Below are 20,023 nucleotides of genomic sequence, written 5' to 3' on the forward strand. Positions count from 1 at the left end.
TGGGTTCTTTGTTTCCTCTATCTCACTCTCTACTTGTGGTTTTCCCCAGTGGTCTAATCTCTCTCCCTGGCTTTTCAACTAATACCTGGTACCTCTCACTCACCGCATAGCCGCTCTCTTCTCCAACTTTCAGTGCTATGAGGATGACACTCAGCTCGTTTTCAAGCTCCCCTTGGCGCCTCCACATCTCCTTCTCTCATCTCTGACTGTCTGTCTTCTATCCAGGAGTGGTGTGCCACCAACGATTTCTGTCTTAATACCAGTAAAACAGAGATTCTTCTCACTCATCGGCACACCTATGCCCTCCTTTCTTGTCACTCTCTGGTCGGCCTCCCCTCGCCCTCTTCCTGATCCCACCTGTGAGGCTAAGAACCTCGGGGTCATTCTCGACTCCACACTCTCGTTTTCTCCTCACATCTCTGATGTCTCTAAGAAGTCAAACTACCAACTGCACCTCCTCAGAGGTATTCTTCCTTTCCTCTCCTTCCCCCAGAAGCTCACTGTCTTTTGAGCTCTGGTTCTATCTAGGCTGGACTGCTGCAACAGCCTCTTTCTAAATCTGCCTGTTTCTACTCTCTGCCCTCTGTGACTCATCCAGAACAGGAATGCGAGACTTGTCCTTGGCCTCAAGCCCACGGATCATATCTCTCCAGCACTGAAATCTCTGCATTGACTCCCAGTGGCTGCAAGGATTAAGTTCAAGACCCTCTGCATTGTACACAAGGCCTTCTGGGGACTGGGTCCTCAATACCTCCAACTTTCTCTTTGTAAATACCTTCCTACTCAAGCTCCTCATTCCTCAACCTTCAACTCCCTCAGGGTCAGTCGCTTCTCCAAGCAACGATTTGGTGGTAGATCTCTTTCTTTGCCTGGGGCCGAATTCATATTTGTCCGGTTTTGAAAACGGCTTAAAGCCGAAACACGTGCCAACCTAAGGACAGACTAACCTCAGGACTTATTTAAATAAATGTGCCTGGCGCAACTTGAGGAGTACTATAATTCTTAACTTCTATGTATGAAGGAGGGGGTATTACTTCCTGGTACACATCAAGAGCGACAGGCAGCACTAAATCCAAGTTTCCTAGGCACTGAGTGACTCTCTATAATACCCCAACATTTTCTTTTAAGCTTATTACACAAGAAAGTCACACGGCTGACCGGACGACTGAACAATGGCAGAGTACTTACTCTCAAGAGATGAGCATACTATCAGTTTATATGCACTTAGAGGAAGCATGGAACATGCTTTCAGAATGCCTAAGAAAACTCGGGAAGACTTACGTTACAAATTAATCAAATCGGAAAGGACTTTGGTTAAAGAAATAAAGAAATATTGGGAAATGCCATCACTGAAGAATTACATGAAATGGAACAAATTCCGAGAGGCCTTAGAATTTAAAGTTTTCCTGATTTCTCAAATGAGCAAGCTATAGATATGACCAATAAATGGGAAGATAATTTGAACAAAAGCTCTCGAATGATGCTGGAACTCCTTATTGAGCATGCAACAAGGGAGCACTCTAGAGCAGTTGAGCTAATAGAGAGCATTAAAAAAGCAGTTTGGTGAAATGAAATCATCTGCAACTCTGAAGCAAAAGAACTTTCAGAAGATGTATGATATTCTTAAAGAGGATCTGGATGAAGTGAAACTATGGAAAATGTGAATGTTTTTCTGTGACGAATGAGATTACAGGAAGGATCAAGTTTATACTTTTCAGATGAAGTACCACCCAAAAACACCACCAAGTTCCAGAGGCAGTACCCAAAATGCATTGACTGGAAGTTCGGACATTAAATCTGACCAAGAGGGACCAAGTATAGGTGAAGGAAGCATTACTGCTGTGCATAAAGAGTATATGATGCAATTTAAGAGATGTATAAGAGATAACAGAGGTAACATGACCAAGCAGGTCCGTGTTCAACTAATCTAGAGTGACTATGACAGCTCTGACTGTAGGAGGAGATGAAGGAGTGGGGCACAGGCAGTCGAACCGACCAGCACGCCATACAAGATCCAAGCAAAATAATAACAAGGGCCAGTGTGAAAGTGGTGACCAAGAGACGTAGATGAATACACTTTTGGTGAATCTCTCAAAGAGAAACGTGACCAGGAGGAGTTAGCTGTTCTGAACAAAGGACTCTCATTTGCACCTGCAACAACATTTGATCTGATAGATCTTTAAATTGATTTGTTCATGTTCATTTTGAAACTTAAGCTAAAGAATGTTTTGAAAAACAAGCAGAAAAATTCAAAGAGCAAGTTCCTCAGTAGGATAACAGTGTGCTAACTATAACCAATAATGAAAATACCTTTCTTTTGAGTTCCCTGGATGAGACTCAAGATTTTGAAATGATAAACCAACTCCAAGAATTACGCATCAGATCAACAAACTATCAAATACAGGATTTTAAACCTCAATCCCAATTTGTTCCACAAATGCCCAAGGAGAGCGTCATAGATCCATTTGGAAAAGTAGTCACCAATTAAATTAATAAAGGACGACACAGACCTACAAGAAATCAGGACAAAATTAAGAACTTGGCAAATCTATCACATCAGTAAATGACAGCATTAGCCAACTTGAAAAATTATAATACAATTCTCATCAAGGAAGCAGACAAGGTAGGGAACATTGTCATAATGGACAGACATGACTACATTGCTGCAAGACACCAGTGAACACACCCTCATATTGGGGAGAGACTTGATGAGTAAATTAAACATGACAATATCATTTACTGACCGGGGTTAATATATTCTACTCCAGGGATACATTACGTGAATGCACAGGAATTCATAACAGTATTTTATGGTCAGGTAGCACAAAGAGGAGTGCTACTAAACCCAGAGGTATTCCTTTATGGGGTACACATATTGCTAGCATGCCTCTGAAGAATACCCACTGATTTTTTGTTTCGCCCAGAAGTACTCACGGACATGAAGGTACGACAGATAATTACAGTTGAGGTAGAAGCAGCATAGTGAGGGAAGACAAAGTAATTTTGCACGGAGTCAATGAGGCAGGGACAAACAGTGATAGCTCTTGATGAAGGAAATAGATTGACTAACTTAACAGATGAACGCTTGTTTACAGATGATGACTCAGATGACAACGTGATGTTTAATACAAGTCTTGCATATCAGTTAAAAATTTTAAATATGGAGATACTTCAGAGAATGTCACTAGTAAAGAAATGACTGTTCTTTTTGCAGAGAGATTTAGTATATGCACCAAGCACATTGTGGACCAGCAGTCCATACGACGTTGGTCTACTGAAAGGAGTGGGGGCAGTCAAAATAAAATGAAAGCAGGGAGCTATTTTACCACGAGTAAGATAATATCCCATGACAAAGGAAGTTGACAAAGGTATCTATGAAACTATTGCTGCCTTAGTTGAATTAGGGATATTAGTGCTTTCGGAATCCCCTTGTAACATGCCTATGTGCTGTTAGAAATCTGGGGGTTATCTCACTCCCAAAATCCCTGGATCCTCTTCTCATGTGGCCAGGGAAAGTCCATCACACTTAATCACTCTTAGATCCCAACCCTGGGGGTGGAGAAGCGAGGGAGGATCACCTGGGTAGATGGTCCTTGGGGACTGGGTATCCTTATGAGAGACATGGTATTCCACCTTATCCTGTTGAAACTCAACGGAAACCCTCCCCGGCCTTTATAGGTTATTGTAAAGCTGTTCTCCTAATTTTCCCATAAATGACAACTGACAGTACAGGGACGAAGAAGAAGCCACTAAGAGTAATGAAGACTACACCCTTTCAACTCTTTTGTACTGAAATCAAGAATAAGAAAGTAGGAGGAATGAAGACCATACCAGTTCACCATTTTAGTACTGGGACGAGGAAGATGCCTGCAGGGAGCTATGAGGGTCAGGCATGTGCCTTTAACTATGATCAGGCAGGTTTCATTAGAGATACACAGCTGCAGCCTTTGAAGGGGCTGCAGGTGTATAAAATGAAACCAATGCAGTAGAGCAGTGAGCAAGGGGGAGGCCTATGTGTTGGAAGCCAGCAGGGGATTGTGCTTCGGAGGAGGCAGTCGTGGTGGGACCAGGCAAAGAGCCAGAACGCCAGTAAACTTCCCAGAAGACTTACAAAGCTTGTAGCCCTGGGGGCTGTGTAAGTATTTGCAGTCTGGGAGCCTCCATGAACAGTGCTTAGCAGCAGGAGCTGCGAGAGAGCAACAGGAAGAAGGCTTGCTGCCCGCGTCTGGAAAGCAGCATTCCGGGAGCCGGCGTGCAGAGAAAGACCTGTGGCAGTCAAGCAGAGGGTGACAGAAGGAGACGCCACAAGCCAGTAAGTGTCGGGGGAAGACGCATGAACCTGGGGCTCTCCTATAATATTTCTGAATACCGAACTAAATGGAACTTTAAAAATGAAAAGAAACAATGCTTATTGAATACTGGACTAAATGGAAATTTACAAATTAAGCAAAACAATGCTTATTGAATAACAAACTAAATGGAACTTTAAAGCTAAGCAAAGCTAATTCTTCTGGAATACGGAAACAAATCAAACTGTAAAATATAGTGAAACCAATGCCCATTGAATACTGCACAAAAGGGAATTTTATAATTAAGCAGCATAAATGCTTATTGAAGCCTGAATTGAATGAAATACTGAAATTAAGCCTTCTAAGTGTAGAATGGAATACACCCAAGTGTTTAAATGCATAACCCAAATGCCCAGGTGGAAAACCAGTTACAGAAGAGGGTTCAAGGGTGACAAAGGGGTATAAGAAGGTGGGTGTGAGTAAAACACCCTCAACTGGACTTTTATGAATGAGTGCAGAGCAACAAGGCCTAAAATATTGCAAAGGATCTGTGACAAGTGATGGCAGAGCCACGAGGCTGACAAGGAAAAGCCAGAAGATTGTAAAGCTGCACATCAAAGCCAAGAGGCAGAAGGTCAGGGATCCTGGTTGCATGACCTGTGATGGGTGGACCGTTTGGTCTGACAACGGCCCTAGAAAAGTGAGTGCTAAATGTTGAAAATCTAAAGACATTCTGGTGATGAAGTGAAAGTCTTGGGGAAGGGAACGCTGAGACTTGAGGAGATATATTGTGTTGTCTTGAGAACAAAGTCGCAAGACCTTTTGTTTTTGTGAACTGTGTTGAAACTTGGGCAAGGGAACCCTGAGGATTGGTTTTAAACTATATTGAACTGTATTACTGTGAACTGAACAACGGTAATACTGAGAATTTTTCGTGGAACTTTCTTATACTTTCAAAAAGGGAGCTGAAAGGAAGCTCCGAACTTTGAGTTGAACACTATTTCTTTTGATTTTGACATCCCTCCACTTTGGTTAGCTTTAGATCTGAGGGCAAGGATAGGTTTTGGACACAGACAGACTTTTAAATTGAACGTTTTGATGCAGACTTTCCTTAGTTTCATTTAGGTAGGGACATTCCACCTTATTATAGGGTAAGTTAGGCCTCTACCACCCTGACATTTGATTTAATAAAGTATTACTTTAAGTCTTTAAGTCTGTGGTCTGTGTCTTGCTTCTTGATACCCTCACAGTACCTGTTGAAAACGATGACAGAGGAGTCGTGGAGATTTATCCAGGACATATGCCCCTGAATAATAGCATTAAGACAGAGTTCCTGTTAGTTCCAAACCCAGCTAAAAACGTATGAAACATGCCATCCAAAGCTACAAATTTTGCAGTGATTGATTTAAAGAATACTTTCTTTTTCATCCCCTTGCATGAAGAATCATAGTATTTGGCCTTGTTCACTTACCACACTATTAAACTAAAACATACTCGGTTCCCCCAGGGGTACTGTGAATCCCCCTCCCCATTATTTAACCAGGTGCTGCAGATGAATTTGGGAAATGTACAACTTGACAGCACAGTAATGCAATATGAAGATGACATTTCAGTGTGCAGCAACATTGACGAACAGTGCAGAAGAGACTCAGTAAAGCTGATGACAGCATTGGCAGAGAAAGGGTACAAAGTTGAAGAGAAAATTTAATATTGCCAAGAAGACATCTTTTATATAGGCCAGAAAATATCAAAAGAAGGAGGGAAGGTGACACCTGAAAGATCAGAAGCAATCATGAAGACATCCAAGCCAGAGACAGTCTTGGGAGGACAGATCAGGGGCAATGTGGTCATCTTTAAAGCAAGACGACGCAGATCAACACAGGTATGATTTCCTGGTCAGGTCATCAAAACCTCTGGGTATTAAGAGCATTATAAATAACCCATTACAAGAGATAGTGAAAGGGTTACATCAATTTCTCAGACTTTGCAACTATTGCAGGGTGTGGGTTTTTGACTACAGCGCATATGTAAGGCCACTTTTAAAAGTACTGAAGGAGGCACAAACAAGATAACAATGATATAGCCTGGAGAACTGAGATGATAGAAGCTTTTGATGAATCGAAGCTAGCAATTAGCACAGCTCCATGTTATTAATCCCCGATTACAATGAAAAATTCATACTGTTCTGCAACTGAAATGAAGTGGTGATGACGGCTGTCTTCATACAGAAAACTAACATGCAACATACAACATTAGCATTCTACATTGGGATTTTAGGTTCAGTCATGAAATGTCATTATCCCTGCCAGCAAGCATTGGCAGCAGTAGCCTTTGTGATTGAGAAGTCTGCCAATATAACTATGGGCTGCACAGTTACATTATAGGTTCTGCATGCCCCCATTTACCATACTTGAAAAGCCCAAAATCACAATGAGTACAGAGAGAGAGCTACTGTTATGAAGTACTTTTATCAAGAAGTCTACGCGGAGGCATTCGAGACAGGCACGCTACCAGGCACCATGAGAGAGACCCTCATAGTGCCGATGCTCAAGCCAGGAAAACCACCTGAAAAATGTGACTCATATCGCCCACTTGCGCTCCTAAATTATGATAGCAAAATTCTTACGACCATACTCGCTAAGAGGCTCTCAAAGGTGATAGGTTCCCTGGTACATGTGGACCAGTGTGGATTTGTCCCTGGACGCAATACTACAGCCAATTTGAGAAGGCTTCAGCACATAATGGGACAGACAGAGGAATGCAAAGAAGACCTGGCAGTTCTCTCGCTCGATGCCATCAAGGCTTTTGACTCGATCTACTGGGAGTGGCTAATCGAAACCCTGAGAGAGTTTGGAATGGGCGAATACTTCATCCGATGGGTCATGGTTCTTTACAGTAACCCAGTGGCAAGAGTCAAGACAGGGGGCTTGGTGTCGGGAGCCTGGGCTATTCAGAGGGGAACCAGACAAGGATGCCCGCTCTCGCCAATGCTATATATACTAGGCCTGGAACCAGTGGCAATTTATTTCAGGAAACAGCTGTTCAATGCGGGCATAAGTATTGGCGGTACGGACAACATCATTTCCTTGTACGCAGACGATGTTCTTCTATACCTTCGAGACCCCCAGATGAATGCCCCGATAGCCCTAGACATCTTAGATAACTTTTCGAGATACTCAGGCATAAAGTTCAGTCGACAGAAATCATCCGCCTTCCCTCTGGCTGGCCTTAGGAGAAAGAGCACAGAAGAGCTACCTGAGATTGGGATTCAGTGGCAATCTGAGTCCTTCCGCTATCTAGGCATCACCATCAAGCACACACCAATCTCCACTCACGAATGCAACACTGAAGCCGCATTATCGGGGGTACGGAACTCCATCAAATTTTGGTCAAAACTACCGCTATCAGTGATGGGCAGAGCTGCAATATCTAAAATGATAATTTTACCTAGATTCCTCTATTACTTCACCAACATAATATACTACATTCCTCCATCCTTCTTCAGGAAGCTAGAATCCCTGATCCGAGACTTTCTTTGGGGACGAACCAGGCACAGGATTACACTGAACATCCTCACACTTCCCTACTCCGCTGGAGGAATCCAACTACCCGACTTCCAAAGATATTATCTGGCGGCACAACTAACACATGTCGCCAAATGGCTGAGTGATGAGCCCTCGGCTGAGACGAACCTTCTCTGCCAGCTGACCTCACCCCTGCATCCTAAAGAGCTAATATGGAACAATAAAATAGGGCCTCCTGACCCGCCCATAATAGTGCAGGTGGGTCGACAGGTGTGGAAAAAGATTAGATCTATGCTAGGTTTGAAGCACCTATACTCACCCGAGATTCCCATTCTTGCTGACGTATGTGTAGCCCCCGATGACCTATCAATAATGAGAAGATGGGAGAACTGTGGTGTCTACACGTGGGGAGACATGTTCGACGAAGGGCAATTCAGAGACTTTGAATCACTACAGGGAAACGATGGGCTCGCCCCGTGCCACTACCTATGGTACCAAAAGGTTAAATTTATCGCCAAGAAGAAATGGAATGTGTGGCCTGAGGAACCCGAAACACACGCCCTGATCCAAGAGATGCACGGAGTCAGCGACGGTTGGAAACCAACATCAAGACTATATACCCAAATAAACGACAGATCGAACCCAAGAAGTACACGTTTGAAAGAGAAATGGGAATCCGACCTGGGGACCAAAATCACGGAGGGAGAATGGTCTAGAGCCCTAGCATACCCGAAGGAGATATCCAGGAACGCCAGGTTCAGGCTAATACAGCTCAATGTCTTATATAGGACTTACATGTCCCCACACAGAATATCCACCTTCAATGACAGAGTCAGCCCGATGTGCCCATGGTGCCCCTCTGACCACGCTGACATGATCCACATGTTTTGGACCTGCCCTAAATCTCAGAAACTATGGTTCGCTGCTGAACAGACCTGCAGGAAAGCTGGCCTGGAGATATATGAATGGACACCGAAAGAGTGCCTCTTAGGCACCTAGCGGAGGCTAAGCAAGATCAAGCACTTGGTGAAACTAATGGACATAGCATGTGTGATGATAAAACGAACGATCGCAATGGCCTGGAAATCCCCAGCAGGCCCCAGGTACGAACCTTGGATCAGGGAGATGGAAAGATGGACGATAGCAGAAACTAGAGCATGGGAGGAGGGAAGTAATCGGGGTGGGGAAGACTCGAGCTCCACACTTGAGGCCTGGAAGACCCTTCTGAGAGACATGATCTTCTCGTCGACCTATAAACCTCCCTGAATCAACCACCCACAAATGTCACAATGGCCAAACTTGTGCACTGTCGCATCCATCCTGCACAAGCCACCCCCCCTCCGCGCACCTCAAAGACCAGTCAGAGCCCAACGGAATAGAGACTGGGGTTCACCTTCACAAGCAAAGACCACAATAACTCAGAGACCAAGAGACAGTCACTGTTATCACTTTTACTTCTTTTGTTTCTTTTCCCTTTTTTCCTCTTGTTTGTTTCGTTCACTGTTCAATGTTATTCATAACTAATATGGCATAAGTGGTATGCAATTCATGCTTGATACAAACCAGGATTGTAATGGTCCGGAATATAACTGTAAATGTCAAATGCCAATAAAAACATTACAAAATAAATGAAGTACTTTTATCAAGCCCATTGATGAAAATTGTCAGGTGCTGACTGGTAAATCCAGCCAGATTTATAGCAGAACTAGTAAAGGAAGGAGATAACATACATGGTTGCACTAAGTACACTGAATACCATGATAAAATACCACAAGTCAAGGAAAATGCCCTGAGGGGGGTTAATTGTCTTCATTGACGGGTAATTGTCAATAGACCAGAGCACTGGTGAAAGGCACAGTGGCACAGCAGTAGCAAAAACAAAAGAGAATAACAGCTTTAAGACAATGGCCCTCATTAGGACCCTGGCTCTAAGTGTTTAACGGCGCCATAAAAGGCTGCAGCGCTGTTAAACACTCAGCGCCGTACTACGAGGTCCCTTTTCGGGACCCGACCTGAACGGCTGGTCTAGACCAGCCATTAAAGTAGGGACCCGCAAAGGGACCTTGGTGCTAAGTACGGTACCGCAATTTGCGGTACCGTACTTAGCGCCTTCCCCAGTCCCATTGAGCCCTACGGGGCAAAAATGGGAATGGGGAAGGGCCAATGTTCAATGGGGAATTACCGCCCCGCCAACCTTGGAATGGGGTGGTGATTCCCCAATGAACATTGCTGGACTCGTTACGATACCGGCACCAACCATGGTGCTAATAGCGCCATGGTTTAGCGCCAGTATCGTAATGAGGGCCAATGACAAGTGTGAGATTGCCAGCGCATTTCACAACTCAAGCGGCAGAATTGATAGTGTTGATCTTGGCATTTGAAATTCATGAAGAGGTGGTGATAATGGTGTATTTCGACTCTGCCTACGTGATGTCAACAATACACGCAGGACTGTCATCTTAGAAGATGAGGGGCTTCCTGCTTGCAGACGGCTTACCAGTGCAAAATGCAACACCATTGGACAGACTCAGAGATGCTCTCCAATTCCCATCGCCATGGAGAAGTGTGCTGCGCACACCAGATGTGTGGATTTGATTTCTCATGGCAACAAGACCACCGACATCAAAGCAAAAAGAGCTGCATATTTTCCTGAAATATCTGATATTATGGTGATGAAGGACGGTTTTAATAGGCTACCCATAACATAAATTACCAAACTATAGGGAAGGGCACCACCAGAACAGCAAGAGTTATCGAAAGTAAGGGGGTGCTCATTGTCCCCCAGAGATGCAATGTGGAGACAGGACAGCATCGGGAAATGTAAAGGGTCAGAAATGAGAGGAGGATGCAAAGTTGCAATATTTTCAACAACAGACATATTTATTCCAGAAAAGGGATTGGATAAACCCCTTTCTGTTCCTAATCTAAAGAGAGTTTCCCTTCGTAGGAAGCTAAAACTAAATATCAGTCTAAGGGCCTCATTACAAGGGTGCCGGTAAGCCTACCGGCATCATTGTTATCGGACCGGCACACTACAAGTCTGTGGGCGGCTGCTGTCCAGCCTGCCAGGTCTGACCTGCCGGATGGTACGGCAGCCGCTCACAGACTTTTCGGGAAGCACCGGCACTGTTATTAATGGTGCCGGTGCTTTCTGCATCCCCATTCTCATTGAGTCCGAAGGGACTCAAATGAGAATGGGGATTTAAATGTTTCTGGCGCCTGACTTCCAGGAACACGGGGGTCGTAATCCCCCGGTGGAGCCCGGGCCTGTAAAATGCACGAGTCTAGCAGCAGCCTGCTGATTTTACTGGCAAGTCTACCGTCAGACTCGTAACGAGGCCCCATGTCTCATTGTCAAAACCAGGCAAACTGTCCTTGTGTTCAAAATGTATCTGACCCTCACACTAAAACGAACAATCAAAGGTGTAGGGTAAATGTCTATGCTTTGATCCAGCAAAAAGTGCGTAAAAATCCAATGCGAAAATTCAACAAACAATGCTTTAATCCAGGAAGACGTTCCCTTCCCCTGGATTGTTTCAGGTAGAATGGAAACAAAATGTCCTTTTCAATCAATGTTTCCTTAAGAGCAGCGGAAATGTTTCTTTCACGCAACACGTTCTTGTAGATGACAAAGTGTCCTTAGGAAAATTAGTAAAAGCGTCTCTTTTACACAACACTTGCTTCGGGATGGAAACATGTAATTTGGAAAATTAACAAATGCGTCTCTTTTACATACACTTTCTCCGGGATGGCAAACAGTGGCGCTCATTACAACTCTGGCGGTAGCCGTGCCATTAAAAGCCGTGCGGCTGCCGCCGGAGTTACATTTTTTCTGGCAACCGTGAATGGCCAAGAACCGGGTCATGCCGAGTTAGGCAGACCCGGTACTTGCCCATTTTTGGGTGCCAGAATCAAGGGCCTCCTCATCCCCATTCTGCCCCATAGGGCTGAACGGGGATGGGGACGTTGGATGTACCGGCACAACTCTGCATGTGCCGGAGCATCCGATGTGCTCTGCTCGTGGCTGCCGTTACACCCGCCAGGAAAAACCTGGCGGGTGAAACGGTTCCCGCGAGCAGAGCCTGTAGTATGGCGGTCCGGGAAGTATGGTACCAGCTGGCTTACCGGTACCGTATTTCCCAGACCGCCATGCTCATAATGAGGGCCAGTGTCTTTTGAAGAATAGCAAAAGTGTTTCCTTTTCACAACAACTAATAAAGTGTGGTGAGAAGGGCAAATGTGTCTTTTCAAACAATGGCTCCTTGAAATTATCAGAAATGTCTATTTCACTCAACACTTGTGTTTTCCTGGTGTAATAGCCTGCCAGGAACCCCCCTCTGGGTGTTGTAGATCCCCTGGTATACTCCCCTACCAGGCTTTCTCCCAAGGGCTCGCTGGCTGATGTGTGTCTTTCACCAGAACGTTCTACAGTGTTCTGTTTCAGTATAGCACAATTGTACTCCTTCACTGTTTATACTGTTTTAACTTTAGGTATTACTTGTTCCAACTTTCCCCATATTGATATCTCATCTATGGAGACTTGTATAAGATCTATCTGTTAACTTCTTCACTGGTATTTTACTGGTATGTATTTGCTTGTGGCAATGCTTGTTCCAATTTTCCCCAAGCGACATCTCATATGGAGCAACTTCTTCATTAGTGTTCAATTGTTTATGTCAACCTTTACTCCATTTTCCCCCATCTTGACATCTCTTATATAGAGACTTCTAAGCTTCTAAAGGAGTGATTTGCCGAAGTAAAAGAGACACTGAAAAAAGGTTCACTCCATTGCCTTACACTAGCCCTACTTTGGCAATCAGTCCAGCTTTGATCATCACCTGATTCAACATGAGCCGGTGATGGGACGACAAAGGCATACGCCCCTTGACCTCCCACTTGAGCTCAAACTGATGCAGAGAATGTTGCTGTTGTGTTAGGGGAAGAAATGCACGATTATTTGACAGCTATGATAGAATCTCTTAAATGTATGTCTCGACAGTTACCAGCACGGCGGGGTTAAACAAAGTCTGGTGAAGCAAATGAACAAGTTGATTCAGATGTTCTACTGAAACCACCAGCACTGTTTCCAGGAGACAAGGTGCTCTGTAGGAATTATGCATGACAGCGGCACAGGCCCTGCTTTGAGTATCTATTACGCAGACTACAAAAAGTCCAAAATATGGTCGCCAGACTACTGCTTAGATTATAAAAACACAAAGACATCACCCCAGCGCTCCACACACTGCACCCACTCCCATCAGAAGGAAGATACACCTCTAAGCACTATAAATTGCTCCCCACTCCTGTTATGGCAGCATCTATCATAAAGCTATTCCATCACTACATAGCATTGAGAACAGTAACATCTGGAGCAATGCACTAATAATGGAGCCAACCTTCAATAGAAGCAACATGGAGACTTAGCACCAAGCTCTGCGATTCCCAAACACCTCCATACAGAGGAAGACCACCTAGCATGCAGGCACAGCTAAAAACCTGGCCTGGCTCTTGACCTGGCTCCTTCATAACTCATGATTCGAAACCCCCCAATCTCTAGACCAACTCACCAAATCCACCACCCATTGAATGCATCCTAAAACTTCTGAAGTGGCTCGGTACCCCTCTTTCACCCAACTGGTTGACCTATTTCATTGAACTTTGCATGAGTAGGACACCACACAACCACGAAGGGACTCAACAACTAAAACTGAAAACCTCTAGCAATCCATCTACTTGCTTCACCGGCAGGTGCACACTACCTGGATGCAATTCCACCTTTATATTTATGTCTACCCTACCCCTGCCACCACCCTTAACCTGCCTCTCTATCCCCACCTACCCAACCACCCTGTAAAAGCTCTCTCTTCCATCGTATGTGTACATCCCCCAAGGAACACTGCCAAGCTATGACCTATGCTCCTCTCATCATCTCTATTAGCCCCCCCACCATTACCGGACGCCACCACCCTACGCACTCTTTCCACTACTCAGTCCTTGGGTCCCCCCATGGGATAACATACTCCAAATGCCATTGCCAGTCCCATGAAAGCACATTGACACACAGGAACCAGGTAATTCTGAGCAGGTCCCAGCACACATTGTCCATCTGCTCCTCCCATTCTCCGACAACCTCCACTTCCTCTCTTCTTACTGAGCCATGCACGGCATACCCAACACAACATTGCAGAAGGGCAAAGTATAAGACGTTTGGCCTCATTACGAGATGGGCGGAATGGGTTTAACGGCGCTGGTAATGGTGCCGGCGCCGTTAATCCCATTCCACCCTATTACGAGGTTCCCTCACGGGACCCGCTATGGACGTCTGGTTTTACCAGACATCCAGATTGGGTCCAGCGAGGGGACCAGGCAGCTAAGAACGGACCTGTTATTAACGGGCCCGTTGTTGGCTCCCTCCCCATTCCCATTGAACCCTATGGGGGCTCGAATGGGAATGGGGAAGGACCGGGTCTGGGTTCCCTGAAGGAGGAAATACCGGGCCCTCCAAAGTCAGAATGGCCCGGTATTTCCCCATTCAGGGAACCCGGACACGATTTTGGAGGCAGCCATGGCCTTTTTAAGGGCATGGCTGCCTCCAAAGTCGTAATGAGGCCCATTGTCATTAGTATTATTATTATTAATATTATTACTGGTAGTAGTAGCAATAATAATACCATTATCCCTTTGTTCATGCAGCGGTAGTTTATTCCTTGCAGTAGCCGCCATCCCTTTGAATACTCAGGGCCTCATTATGAGTATGGCAGAATGACCTGGGCTCATTTCACTGAGTCCCATGACGTCCAGTCCTTTTGGCTGTAAATCTGCTGAACTTGCGAGTTCAGGGAGATGCTGTTATTGCCCATTGTGGCCTTCCAGTGGACTCCAGTAGGCTTTGGAGGATTTACTGCCAGTGGTAACTCCCCCTGACTCAACTCTTCCATGTTTTATGGGGGAAATACCCTAATCCAACTGTTCATGGTTTTGCCGCTGGATGTCCACAACAGTTTGAATACAGCAGTGCCACAAAAATGTCTAAAAATGTAATCATTTCTTTTTTTATGTTATTGCTTAAAGCATAGAGCAAGCTGAAGACCAGCGGAGCGCTGTACACAGTGCGCAATGAGTTACTGGCCTTTTTCACCAATATGCCATACCCATAATGCCTTGTTATGAAGCCCTTGGTCTCGAACGCAACTTGCATTTCCACCGCCTCCCTTCCTCTCCATCATACAAATGCCCCAGAATTTGGCACGGCTGGGGATCCCTATGGAGCGGCCAGCTTTATGCGCCGTAGGGACCCATTGTGCACTCTGCCTGCCATGCTCGCGTAGCAGGCAGCGTTTAATATGCTGACTACCACGCAAGCATGGTAGGCATCATTTATACATTTGCATAGCGGAGTGCAAATGACATAGATTTGGCAGTGGGTACCTGCCTACGCCTGAGTGCAATCATACCAAGTCCCTGCTGTCATATTTCCAATTTTTGTAAAATTAGCTCTTTGGTCTTTTAGCATGAATTTTGTAAAGTGTTTTGTGCAACTCTTTCTGTTCTCGCATGGATTTGCTGTGCGTACACTGCAAAATTCTTGTGAAAATGGATTGCATCGATGAACACATGGGGCCTCATTATGAGGTGGGCGGAATGGGTTTAACGGCGCCGGGAATGGTTCTGGTTATCCCATTCTGCCCTATTACGAGGTTCCCTTGCGGGACCCGCTCTGAACATCTGGTCAGACCAGACGTCCTTAGCGGGGCCCGCATGGGGACCAAGGAGCTAATAACGGGCCCGTTATTAGCTCCCTGCCCATTTCCATTGAGCCCTATGGGGGTTCAAATGGGAATAGGGATGGGTTTTTAGAATGAGGAATTCCTGGGTCCTCCAAGGTTGGAATGGCCCGGTAATTCCTCATTCAAGGAACTCGGACCCGGACCCGAGTTTGGAGAAGCCAAGCCCTTATTAGGGGCATGGCCCTGCAAACTCGTAATGAGGACCATGAAGTCAGATTTTAATTTAAGAAAAGCCTCAGTTGCTGCAATGCACCGTGGGAGATATATAAAAGATATGTTGGGCTCGGGGCACCCCCTTTTCTGTTCATTCTTTTTACAACAAAACGACTGCATAGATTTATACCAAAGCACAAAAAGAAATATCCACAGCGCTTTGCGTCCAACTTGTTTCTCACTAGTGCAAATCTCTCTAGTGCTCTTCGCAGTGCACGTGCTCCGTGCAAGAACCTCTGTGATTTGGGGACATGACTGGGGGGAAGCCGAAAAGAGCATTTCTTTTCCTTTGCTTGATAACATTTGAACCGTTTAACAGATTTTCCAGAAAATTACCCGTTTGTGGGTGCCAAAACCAAACTATTTTACATTTGAATTTTTGGTAGTCAATGAACCTGCCGCCAAATAAAATATACATTCTACTGCCAAAAACATTTGACTTCTGTGACATGTCTGTAGGGAAGTTTTCAAAGATGTGTTATAGCCTGTGTCCCTTAAAATGTGTGGCGTTTGGTACACATTTGTCACGTGGTTCAAAAGGTATACAGCGTTAAACAAGGGGACGTTCTAACACTTCTCCAGCACTTTACATATAGGGGGAAATGAACATGTACTGAGCAATCACACAACCCAAACCGCTGGATACATTTGCTTCAAATTTGAAACACGTTGGAGACAAAGCGGTGCAAATGTTCCTTCTGGGGGTTTGGAGGAAATCCGTCCAGTAGATGTGTTACACTGCTTTCCCACTGCATGCATAATATGTGTATTGAAGCAGTGAAAACCAAAGCAGCTCCAGCACTGGTGCTTCCTTGCCATCCACCAAGGTGCTGTGTGTGCACTATGACCCCTGCACAGGGAGTCTGCTCATCCAATCCCGTGCGCACACTGAGCAGAGACATAGCAGTGTCTATTGTAAGCACATTATGAGGACAGATCACATATCAATGAAATGCTATAAGAGGCCAGATGCAGATATGTGCTGACTAAGGTCAGGGAGGACATGGAGGCCAGGGAGGACATGAAGGTCTGGGAGGACATGGAAACCAGGGAGGACATGGAAGCCAGGGAGGACATGAAGGACATGGAGGCCAGGGAAGGCGTGGAGGCCAGGGAGGACATGAAGGCCAGGGAGGCCATGGATGCCAGTGAGGGCATGGAGGCCAGGGAGGTCATGTAGGCCAGGGAGGTCGTGGAGGACATGGGGGCCAGGGAGGATATGGAGGTCAGGGAAGACATGGAGGCCAGGGAGGACATGAAGGTCTGGGAGGACATTGAAGCCAGAGAGGACATGGAGGCCAGGGAGGACATGAAGGACATGGAGGCCAGGGAGGACATGAAGGCAAGGGAGGGCATGAGGGCCAGGGAGGACATGGATGCTAGGGAAGACATGGAGGCCAGGGAGGACATGAAGGTCAGGGAGGCCATGGAAGCCAGGGAGGGCATGGAGGCCAGGGAGGTCATGGAGGCCAGGGAGGTCATGGAGGACATGGGGGCAAGGGAGGATATTAAGGCCAGGTAGGACATTAAAGCCAGGGAGGACATGAGGGCCACGGAGGACATGAAGGCCAGCGAAGACATGAAGGCCATGGAGGACATGAAGGCAAGGGAGGAAATGGAGGCCAGGGAGGACATGAAGGCCAGGGAGGACATGGAGGCCACAGAGGACATGAAGGCCACGGAGGACATGAAAGCCAGGGAGGACATGGAGGTCAGGGAAGACATGGAGGCCAGGGAGGACATGAAGACCAAGGAGGCCATTGAGGCCAGGGAGGACATGGAGGCCAGGGAGGACATTAAGGCCAGGGAGGACATGAGGGCCAGGGAGGACATGAAGGTCAGGGAGGACATGAAGGCCATGGAGGACATGAGGGCCAGGGAGGACATGAAGGCCAGGGAGGACATGGAGGCCAGGGAGGACCTGAAGGCCAGGGAGGACATGGAGGCCAGGGAGGACATGAAGGCCATGGAGGACATGAAGGTCAGGGAGGACATGGAGGCCAGGGGTGACATGGAGGCCAGGGGGGACATGAAGGTCAGGGAGGACATGGAGGCCAGGGAGGACATGGAGGCCAGGGAGGACATGAAGGCCATGAAGTCCAGGGAGGACATGGAGGCCAGGGAGGACATGAAGGCCAGCGAAGACATGAAGGCCATGGAGGACATGAAGGCAAGGGAGGAAATGGAGGCCAGGGAGGACATGAAGGTCAGGGAGGACATGAAGGCCATGGATGACATGAGGGCCAGGGAGGACATGAAGGTCAGGGAGGACATGGAGGCCAGGGAGGACATGGAGGCCAGGGAGGACCTGAAGGCCAGGGAGGACATGGAGGCCAGGGAGGACATGAAGGCCATGAAGGCCAGGGAGGACATGGAGGCCAGGGAGGAAATAAAGGCCAGCGAAGACATGAAGGCCATGGAGGACATGAAGGCAAGGGAGGAAATGGAGGCCAGGGAGGACATGAAGGCCAGTGAGGACATGGAGGCCACAGAGGACATGAAGGCCATTAAGGCCAGTGAGGACATGGAGGCCAGGGAGGACATGAAGGCCAGCGAAGACATGAAGGCCATGGAGGACATGAAGGCAAGGGAGGAAATGGAGGCCAGGGAGGACATGGAGGCCAGGGAGGACATGAAGGCCAGGGAGGACATGACATTCATGTGAGTATTCATTGATTCTGAATTACTATCAGACGCCTCTTATTATGGCAATAATCACACAGACTCCCCTATTAAAATGATCCCTTTCCTCGATAGGTGGCCAGTTCAGTGTGCCATTCCGAGGGAAGGCAGCAGGCCTGATCCCGCCTCCCCTGTGTGGCAAGCTAATGTGCAGTTCACTCTGGGCCCTGTCACTTCTTACGGTCGCCTGGGCAACCCCAGATGCATCTCTTTAGTCTATGTAAAATGATGGTAGCAACTAAGCAGATGCACAAGGCCCCCCACGTCAAGGGTATGCGTGGGTACATCTTAAGCCCACTATGCCACCAGCTAGGTGCCAGTTTCATGGATACCCTCCAAGTACTCGAAATTGCCTCTCTGACTCCATCACTAGCCCTCGCTCCCTTTCTTACCTGTACATATGTTTCAGGCGTGTTTCGCCTCCCTCTCCTCTCTCCTATTCTCTGTTGCGCTTTTCTATTCTCTTACACAGCAAGGTCTAGATACCCCTGAAGGGGGCCGAATATGCCACTCTCCGGGCAAAGCCTCTACACTGATCTGGTGACGTGTGCAGTATAAGAAACTATTAGCAGCCCACTGTTGGGGACCACCGAGAGAGGAGCATTTACCTGGTACTCCCCCCCCCCCCCCTCTCTCTCCCTCTCTCTCTCTCTCTCTTCCTCTTTCTCTATGTCAGTCTCCCTCTCTCCATCTCTCCTCGGCAGGGGTCATGGAGGGAATACGAGCACAGCCTCCAATCAGAGATCTGGGATTAGGGGCACTGGGAATCTTATAGGTCAGGGCACTTGCTGAGGGCCAGGTGAGGGTCTTAAGACGTCCATATAGCGAGGCACCCCCACAATCACTATCACTGCTTCACCAACACACACACAGAATCTCTCGCGAAGAAGCAAACAGCTCAGATGCTATGGAGACATGCAGTGCAGTGAGCGCACTTTCCAGTGCACCCCACCTGGTGCCCCCAGCAGCGGCCTGACCCGCATGCCAGGCACCACGTTACCCCTCTTCCCGCTGAACTATTAACAGAAATAAAGCCATATTTACCCATCGGGTGCCTTCAAACATCTTCAGGTCCAGAGGGTCTCCCTGTAGTTTGCCATCCAGGAAAAGCAATGAGTGGCAGCTGGCCAGGGCCCCCAAGAGTGGCCCCCACGGTAAGGCGTAGTCCGATCTGAAGAGGTGCACCTTCTGAAAACTGAGGGGTACAGAAGCAGAAGGCATCACTTGGGACAGCGGAGAAAACTCACCACACCCACAGATTCGAATTATATTGCGATTGCCGGCAACCGGGCACACATCCAGGTCATGACCTTTAGATCAGAAGAGATTTAAATCAACATATTAACCTGTGCTGAAGTTCTTGCAAAAGTGATCAATGCTTACATCATCACAACGCAGCGGCTTCTGGGTTCTAATGCGATGACCAACTATTAACCAATCAGCAGAAAGGAACATGGGGGTAAACGACTTAGCTGGGGGGCTTCGGCCTGACTTGTTCTTGTCTTTTCTTCTTTTGCAGCCCCCACCC

At 46.9% G+C, this 20,023-nt stretch overlaps 1 protein-coding gene across 3 annotated transcripts in view; it reads right to left on the reverse strand.

Annotated features, from left to right (window-relative positions):
- Positions 1 to 20,023, reverse strand: part of LOC138491102 (probable cation-transporting ATPase 13A4) — a 995,403-nt gene that overhangs the window by 470,752 nt on the left and 504,628 nt on the right. For all 3 annotated transcript variants that reach the window (XM_069617423.1, XM_069617421.1, XM_069617422.1), the window contains exon 14: positions 19,540 to 19,690. In XM_069617423.1, coding sequence (XP_069473524.1) covers positions 19,540 to 19,690 — 151 coding nt within the window. The remainder of the gene's footprint in view (positions 1 to 19,539; positions 19,691 to 20,023) is intronic.

This window comes from Ambystoma mexicanum, chromosome 10 (genome assembly GCF_040938575.1).
Source record: "Ambystoma mexicanum isolate Mex_15411 chromosome 10, UKY_AmexF1_1, whole genome shotgun sequence".
NCBI classification, from domain to species: domain Eukaryota; kingdom Metazoa; phylum Chordata; class Amphibia; order Caudata; family Ambystomatidae; genus Ambystoma; species Ambystoma mexicanum.